Here is a 9,716-nt window from a genome sequence, read left to right as displayed (position 1 = left end):
AAGAATACCATGATTCACTATATACACTCATCTATGTTGAAAACAATTCAATTTTGTTATATTTTAATTTATATCACTTAAAACTGTTTATAATTACATGATTTTAATTTTTCGCTTATCAAAATATTTTTTAAAAAATTTAAAAATTATTTTTAAGATCAGCTATACTATAAGACTTACTTTGAAGTCGTCCAGACGACTTCCAACATCTCAGACGACTTACTACGGCTATATTCGCAAAAATAGCTTCTGTTTTTTTGTTTGGTTATAAGGGACTGGACTGTAATTTCACTAAGTTTTTTAAGTTAGTTTTGCATTTGATTCAAGTTTGAGTATATGTTTGGAGTTAAAATCAAATTGTATGTTAGTTTTTGCAAATTCCCCTCGTATTAATTTGTTGAAACATGCGACTGAGTCATGGTTATTATCAGTGACAAGCAGTAAAATATTTGTACATGGTGATCTATGGCCAATCTACAATCCCCATGATGATAATGGTATATGCCCACTGATTCTTTTATATTTACAAAATTACAACTTAATCAGTTATGATGTTGATTATGGTGGTAGTGGTGATGATGACAAATTGCAATATTATGTTAATTTAATCTAATCTCACTCAATAAATTAACTAGTTCAATTTACAATAACAGTAGTTAGTTGAGGCTATCTATTGATTCTTGATAGATAAATACATAATTTCACATATATATATATAATTTTTTTGGAACACTATTTCACATATATATAATATAGGGATATAGGATTACTCCTTTTCGGTCGTGAACCCTAAAAATTCCGGATATCTTCATGGCATCCAAATTGCATATAACCCAATTAATATCAAAAGAAAGTGCATTTTATTTTAAGATGTGAATACTATTTCTTTGTCTCACATGTATGAGATTACTATATAAATTATCGATATAGTACTGTATAAAATGGACTGTGGAATATTTTTTCAAAACCATTTGATTAGGGAGCGACAGTGCGTGTTCAAGAATCCAATACTATTGAAGCGAGTGGTTTTTTCTAAGATTCTCACGTGACTGCGATAATTTATTGTAGATCTTCCTTTTAAAAGAATAGCATACTGAATATATATACATTTCGGAACTTATATCATTAACGTTCTATATTTTAAATTTTAATACATAATTATATAGTTATGTAAGAATTTTAATCGAGTCAGGTGAACTGATTAGTTATAGAAATATGACTTTGAAAAATTATTACCTTAAAAGAACAAAATTAGTAAGTTAATACACACAAACATTTTTGTTTTCAAATAAATGAAAATGGGTTAGCAGAATGATTAGTTAGTTAATAATAGACCGAGGAGACTCGCTCATTAATTTTTAATTATTTCGACGAAATAACTTACAGAAACATGTGTGCTCCATGGGTGGCTATATATATACACATCTACTTCTCTTCATTGATTGAATCAAGCTAAAGTGTTCAAAAAAAAGTTTCTCTGAAAGAAAATTATGGTGAGCTATAATTTTCCATCACAAATTCATCTTCTAATGATAACGATATTAGTAATCATCACAACTCTTTTCACTCCGATCACAACCAACACATCATCACTACCATGGAATATCCTTTCCAATGACAACTTCGCCCGAAAACTCACTACTGCATCATCCTCCGTCGAATCAGCTGCCACTGATTTCGGCCACATCACCAAAATCTTTCCCTCCGCCGTCTTAAACCCTTCCTCCGTCCAAGACATCACCGATCTTATAAAACTTTCTTTCGATTCTCAATCTTCTTTTCCTCTAGCCGCTCGTGGCCACGGACACAGCCACCGTGGTCAAGCCGCGGCTAATGACGGAGTCGTGGTCAACATGCGGTCAATGGTAAACAGGGACCGAGGCATCAAGGTGTCTAGGACAGGTTTATATGCTGACGTGGACAGCGCGTGGCTATGGATCGAGGTGTTGAATAAAACGTTGGAGTTAGGGCTGACGCCGGTTTCTTGGACGGATTATTTGCATTTAACGGTCGGTGGAACGTTATCTAACGGCGGTATAAGCGGACAAACTTTTCGGTATGGTCCACAGATCAGTAATGTTTTAGAGATGGATGTTATTACTGGTACGTACCATGATGATTTTTTACATGCATTCTAAATATATGAAACAGTAATGACTTTTACTTCGTACATTTGGCAATAAAAAAAATATCGTACGTTTTTCGTCTTTTCTTTAAGATCTGTGCGCTCACTTTATGTTTATGCTCTTGTTTGTTTGTACTGTTTGTGTCTTGTTCTATTTATTTCTATAACTTGTTGATAGCTGTTCTTCTTTTCACACATTTAGCTAATCACATTATTGAGTAGAAAAACACACGAGCTATGTGATTTTATGGTTTTTTCTAATTTGATAATGAATTACTGTTAAAAAATTATATTATAAGTTAATAACCAAATGTTTGAAAATTTATTTCTATAATTTCTTACATATTATGACGTTTCGCTGAATCTACTGCGAATTTTACATGATGGTAATAAATGAGATCAGATTACGTAACTGTTCATAAAACCCGGTGACCAAACAAACAAAAAAGACAAATGAAAATCAACCAAAAATGGTCCCACACTTGATTTTTCACGAGGTTTCTTGTTGGCATAAGGACACAAGTCACAAGTTTATAAATTTTGGTCCTAACCAGGTGTAATGGATTTAAGTAACAGTCAGTTTTCTTATTATAGCTGTATCCATTATGTCCACACATGCATCCATTCCATATACACCTTTTTGACAACATATATATATATATATATATATACATACATTAATACAACTGTTGCTCTCAAATGTAGTTAGTTAACGATGACTTTCTAGTTCCATTGTGTGGTTAAGAGATAAGATAAATTAATGAGACCGACTTCAACACTTTAGGCTCAAAACAGCGATAGTCTAATCTGAAACTCGTTGCATTTGTTGAAAAAGTTTTAAGAGTAACTTTCTAACTTGGTCAGTTTTGTTTTACCCGGAATTTTATAGGAAAAGGAGAGATTGCAACTTGTTCCAAAGACATGAACTCAGATCTTTTCTATGCCGCGTTAGGAGGTTTAGGTCAATTCGGAATTATAACGAGAGCAAGAATCAAACTCGAATTAGCTCCGAAAAATGTATGTTATATATGTAAATTATATAATAATATTTATGTTATATTAGCTATTTAAATCTATATAAAATAATAAATAAACATATCTGCAAATTTTGGAAAATTTTCAGGCTAAATGGTTAAGGTTTCTATACACTGATTTCTCTGAGTTTACAAGAGATCAAGAACGATTGATATCAGAAACGAACGGGCTACATTTCCTGGAAGGTTCTGTTATGTTAGACCATGGCCCACCTGATAACTGGCGGTCCACTTACTATCCACCGTCCGAGCACATGAGGATCGTCTCAATGGTCAAACAACATCGTGTCATCTACTGCCTTGAAGTCGTCAAGTATTACGACGAAACTTCCCAACACTCAGTCAACGAGGTCCGTACACATTATACATAATTGTACAAGTATAGTCACGATCTTTACTCATAACGAAGCCACTCTTCCATAATTATAATTTTATTGATTGATCAATCATTTAAACAATGCAGGAAATGGAGGAGTTAAGCGACAGTTTAAACTATGAACGAGGGTTTGTGTACGAGAAAGATGTGACGTATATGGATTTCTTAAACCGGGTTCGAACCGGAGAGCTAAAACTGAAATCCAAAGGCCAGTGGGATGTTCCACATCCATGGCTTAATCTTTTCGTACCAAAATCTCAGATTTCAAGATTCGAGTATGGCGTTTTTAAGGGTATTATCCTTAGAAATAACATCACTACTGGTCCCCTTCTTGTTTATCCCATGAACCGCAACAAGTAAGTTATGATCAATATAGCCACATTATCTACAGTTTCAAAATTTTCAAAATGCGAAATACTTAAATCTCGAGGTTTTAATTCAGGTGGAATGATCGAATGTCGACCGTTTTACCTGAGGAAGACGTATTTTATGCTGTCGGGTTTTTACGATCGGCGAGTTTTGACAATTGGGATGATTATGAAAAAGAAAACATGGAAGTATTAAAGTTTTGCGAGGATGCTAATATGAGGGTCATACAATATCTTCCTTACTATGCATCACAAGAAGGATGGGTTGGACATTTTGGTACGAGGTGGAATATTTTTCTCGAAAGAAAATATAGATATGATCCTAGAATGATATTGTCCCCTGGACAAAATATATTTCCATAAATAAACTTGTGTTAGCTGTGATAGTTAGTTAAGTGATTCAATGTCCACATCTGTAGCTTTTTCCACCAGAATATGATTCTACTAAATCCCGTTTCTCTGCGTTGTAAGACCCTCTATGGCAAATATGTAAATATATTGCTTTTTTTTTTAGGGTTCCACTTCCTCCGTAATATCTTTCACGACGCCGCCTACCATTTCAACATAGTCAATTCATTTTTCTGCCATTTTCTTATCATTTATTCATCAAAAATCGAAGATCTGTTACTTAACATCCTATTTTAAACACTTAACAGCTTTTGTTGTAAAAAAAAAAACACTTAAACACACAAAAACTTGAATTTCTTGATGAGCAGAATTTTTTTGGCTGGGTTTAACGAAATCGCCGCGGTGAGCAACCGCCGAGCGTTCTAACGCCGTGTAATCGACCAATTTGCCCACGGTTTTGAACATGGATATTAAGTGGATTGGCCATATCCATTTTATAAATTAATTAATTATTTCTTCAACTATCAATATACCGATATAAAATTTTATTTATTCATTAACACTCATTTTCACGCTCATGCGTAGACAACTGTGGGAACAACATATACGAAATGGCTAAACATCGGGTGCTTCTAATGCTATGTTAAATTCAGATTTATCATATACTTCATATTTAAAGTTAATTGATAGTAAGTAGATTAATTGACCTTATCCCTTTTATATATAAATTAATTTTTTTCAAACTACATATGTGAGATTTTATTCATTCATTAACAATGTTAACTTTTGACAAAATATATTAAATTGTGAACAATATACTACTTGAATAGTATTAAGAATAATCTATATTTCGGTGGGAGATTTTTGGTAGTAAGAAAACAAAAATAAAAGCATAATGATAGTAAGAAAGTGGAAGTTGATAGGAAAGTGAAGGACATGATCATAAGATTCGAAAGTAAGTCTAATTGTGAAACTTATCTTTTGCTTTGCAAGTAAAATTATAGCATTACACATTAAACATTTAGAAAAGCGAATAATAAATAATTAGTATGTCTGAGAAATGTTCCTAGACCTTTTTTATTACAGTCTGCGGGAAAACAGGAGACATTCAAACTTCTTGTCTCCTTTAATATTGTTTCTTCTGTACTTCGAAGATCTTGGTCGAACGAAATCCACGAATAATCGGATGGACTATTATCGAGTTTCATTATCGGTCAATAGTATCGATCATTTTCACGATTGTTTTATGTTAATCATATTGCCAAAGTATTTATAAAAATCGACACTCGGTAATAGTTTTCACACCGATTTTATTAGATTCACCCTTTTCTAATCTAATAAAAATAAGAATAATAGTTTGATAATAATCAAAGAATAATAGTCTACATTGCTTTTGATCAGTTGTATAAGTTCAACTGTTTCTCTGAAATACATTTTTGTCTGTAAAAGGTAATTGCCGGCATTAATTTATTATGCAAAATCAAGTAAAACGACAAAAACATTGTGAAAAGTGGAAAGCAAGGCTGCAGCCGTAGCTTTGTGATCCAAAGGAATCACCGACCTAAATTTTCATAGAAAGTGCCGAAATTATATAGTATAATCTAATAAGTATAATTAACGCGGTATGTATGCAATATCTATCATGTGAAAAAGCCGAAACGTTAGATTGCTATCAAAATATTTTATAACGTAAAATCTTATTGCATCGTTGCTAAAACTATAATCATGAGATTCCCTTGCATATTTTATACCTTTTTGGTCTAATTACCATCAAATTTTTATTATATTATAATTTTATTTATAAATAATTTTAAAATAAATATTAAAATATAAATGGAAACTAATTTCTTTATGAAAACTACTCCCTCCGTTTTTTTAATATAAGTCGTTTTAGAATTGTGCACGTAGATCAAGAAATCATTAATTTTTTATATTTTCTAAAAAAATATCATTAATTATTTATCTATCCACAAATCAACCAATAATAAAATAGAAGGTATATTATCATTGGTCGTATAACATTAAATATTAATAAATTTTACATAAAAAACTGAAAATGTCATATAATTTGGAACATAGAAAAATCTCTAAAATGACTTATATTAAAAAACAAAATGAGTAATATTTAAAAACAAATTAGTCCCTTCTTTTTACGAAAGTAAATATTTTAACTTTTATTATCTTCCAAAACAAATGTTTTATTCTATTTTCTACGACAAACTATTATTTTAATTTTATTTTACTCGAAACAGTAAATTTTAATTAAAACGATAATTGAAATAAGTGGTGAATGCATTGATTTGGTACACAGCTAAATAAAAATAAATAAAAAACAGTCAATAATTGAACATAGAAAAGTAGAAAGTGCACTAGATGATTCAAACTGTTGTATTTTAGTGTTAAAACCTTAGCAGTCGCCATTGCTGCTTCCCGTGGACTTCTTCTCTCTGAATCAAACTGATATTTCGCTTCCTCCAAAGATCTAACAGCGTTCGGCTGTGATATACCATGGATTTGACCCATTTTCATCCATGGTATATAAGTATTTTACTATCTATATACTATATATTCTATCTTATTAGGTATGTTTTCAGGTTCAGAATTATCTTGGAGTAAAGTGATGATTATGGAGCATTTATGAGCTTAAAACAGATTCATCTGAGCTGACCATAAGAGGTCGATACGAAGAAGACACAATCGATCGATGCACATCCAGTGTCGTCGATCGATACAGAAGAGAAGCCTCGACGATTGAAGATTATGATCGATCGATGTACATCCTGTACCATCGCTCGATGTCGAGATGCGGAAGCACGACTTGGTTCCAGCCGACTTTAAACCCAAGACTTCACCAAATTACAAGATTACCCCTGACGAGTTTTTAACCTAATAGATATATACTTGCCTAAGTGTTAGGAGGCAAGAGAGATTTTGGCCACCTTTGTATTCTTATTTTCAACAGAGAGTTTTAGGAGAGAAGATCATAGAGAGATTTGTGATTGGAACTCCATTGATTCATCTATTCTATTCTATGCAGTTTTTATTTATATTTTGTGTCATGAATTGCTTACCTATGTCTGAGTAGTTTACTTGTTAGATTCAGGGTTCAAATAGGTTAGAGGGATTAGCCCCAACTATAGATTCCTAAGTTGTGGTATTCATTGATTGATTGTTCTTAATGCTTGTTGTAGATTAGCTACCTAGAATATTGAACCTAGGAATCTGCATGAGTCAAGCATCCTTGACCATCCAGTCCTGAACCTAATCTATCATACTAGACAACTGGAAAAAGGCTACCGATGAACTAGAAAGCTAGTGAGCATTATCAACTTGCTCCTAGGGCTTAACTAGAAGCATCGATCGATACTGTCTTCTGAGAATCGATCGATCTTGCGAAAGGTGTATCGATCGATATCCCTATAGGACCATCGATCGACACTTTCTTGTGGTCAATAAACGACAGGTGATATCCAAGATCTAGTTAGTTAACCAGTGAAACATTCTCATCGCTGATCACTGTGTCTAAGGGGTTGAGCTCTAATATATCATGCATGCAACTGATAGGCATCTATAGGATTATAATCTCCAACACCTGAATAGAAACTCTGCATCTAATACCTTTCCAATAAGTTACACCCCCAAATCATCTTGTTAGTCGAGCAATAGACTTGCTCAATTAGGATTGCTATTTACTTTAAAACCATAAAACAACAAACACTTAGAATTAATAAATTACTAGATTTAATAGGTTCTCTAGCTCCTTGTGGATTCGATCCCTAAGTACTACAATTGAACCTCTAATTTGAGAGAGTAATTCACTCCTTAGGGTAATTTGAGTGGTATCAAATTTGGCGCCGTTGCCGGGGAGCTTTGATCGCCATTAGATTTAGTGTTATTAATTCTTTTCTTTTTCTTTACCCCCATTCTGACACAAAATTTTTTCTTGTCTTTTCAGGTGCATGCCCAACAGTACCAGAAGCAATAAGGAAAAACACCTGCTATTCTCAGAAGATCCTGCTCACCTGGAACGCACGATCCGCAAAGATCAATGTTCCACATCGATCGACACAGCAGCTTTCAAGTCGACTGATTCTCGCACCCACCCATCGACCGACACCCGACCTTCATCGTCGACCGATGTACCTCGTTCGACATCGATCGATCCTACACCGCGTACATCGATCGATCCTCAGTCGCGAAACATGGTTGCGATTGTTATTCTCAGACATGATGAGAATGGAGACCTGTAAGACCAGGGTGGTCATCTGCGTATTGCAATAGGTCAGAAACTAGAAGGGGAATGTAATCCCTGATGCTGATGCTACAGGAGCTGCTCAACCTGTAGAAGAGGCTGCTCCACCGAAGGCACTGGCCGACTACAATCGTCCAGATGAGTACTACACCAACAGATCAGCTATTCGCCTTCCAGAGAATAAGAAGGAGAATTTCGAGCTGAATCCTCAGTACTACACACTCGTGTCGCAGCTACCCTACTCTGGGTTACCGCACGAGCATCCTATGGACCATCTGGAGAGGTTCGAGGATCTTATCGCTGCTATTCATATGGATGAAGTCCCTGAGGACTACCTATTGTGCAAGCTCTTCAAGTATAATCTGACTGGAGAAGCGATGCATTGGCTTAAGCAGCTACCCACAGGATCTCTAACATCATGGGTCGACATCAAGAATGCTTTCTTGCGAAACTTCTTTAATGAGGCACGCGGTGAAGACTTGAGGAGTAAAATTGCTACGTTCGCGCAGGAGACTGGAGAGTCTTTTAAAGATGCGTGGATCAGATTCAAGTTCTTCCAGCGAGACTGTCCACACCACAGATTCAATGAAGTGCAACTGCTGAGCACTTTCTTCAGAGGTATCACCTTGAGGTATCAGATGGCTCTTGATACAGCTAGCGAGGAAAACTTCAACACCAGGAATCCGGTGGAAGCTATGAGACTGATAGAAAATCTAGCAAACAACAATAGCACCAAGAACACTGACTTTGAGAGGAAGAAGTCTGTTGTATCCCTAGGAAAGGAGCAGATGGACGAAGTTAGAGCAAAGTTAGATGTGGTTAATGAGCTTCTTAGAAAGCAGGTCTGCTCAGCTGAAGGAGAAGTAGTTGTAGACATGAAAGGAGAAGAAGATGTGAACTACATTGGAGGTACTGGATTTCAGAGATCTGGAAACCAGGGTGGAAACAGAAACTTCTATGGCAATGGTCAGAGGAGTAACCAAAGTTCACAGTTCCAGAAACCTTTCAGCAACAACAGCAGAGGATATGGAAACTCATACTACCAGAATCTACCACCACAAACTCAGGAAAGCAAGATTGAAGCAATGCTTGACAGAGTTCTGGAAGGACAGCAGCAACTCACTGTGGACTTCAGTGGGAAGATAGATTATGCCTACAACAGTCTGAACACAAGAATTGAGACCTTAGGGACTCAAGTGAGGAAGCTTGAAAT

At 34.8% G+C, this 9,716-nt stretch overlaps 1 protein-coding gene and 1 non-coding gene across 2 annotated transcripts; one reads left to right on the top strand and one right to left on the bottom strand.

The window, feature by feature from the left end:
• Positions 1-1,277: 1,277 nt before the first annotated feature.
• On the top strand, positions 1,278-4,424 carry LOC106417645 (cytokinin dehydrogenase 3). Its single transcript, XM_013858424.3, has 5 exons — positions 1,278-2,103; positions 3,015-3,142; positions 3,249-3,509; positions 3,623-3,891; positions 3,978-4,424. Exons 1-5 carry the CDS (start codon positions 1,491-1,493, stop codon positions 4,264-4,266), a joined length of 1,560 nt encoding a protein of 519 aa, XP_013713878.1. The 5' UTR covers positions 1,278-1,490; the 3' UTR covers positions 4,267-4,424.
• Positions 4,425-8,978: 4,554 nt separating this feature from the next.
• On the bottom strand, positions 8,979-9,086 carry LOC125593715. Its single transcript, XR_007329613.1, has one exon. It is a non-coding gene; the product is annotated as a small nucleolar RNA R71 (small nucleolar RNA).
• Between the last annotated feature and the right edge of the window lie 630 nt (positions 9,087-9,716).

The sequence above is a fragment of the Brassica napus genome, chromosome C9, assembly GCF_020379485.1.
Source record: "Brassica napus cultivar Da-Ae chromosome C9, Da-Ae, whole genome shotgun sequence".
NCBI classification, from domain to species: Eukaryota; Viridiplantae; Streptophyta; class Magnoliopsida; order Brassicales; family Brassicaceae; genus Brassica; species Brassica napus.
The sequence above is the reverse complement of the archived record's forward strand: the minus strand, read 5'-3'. Positions and strand labels throughout refer to the sequence as shown.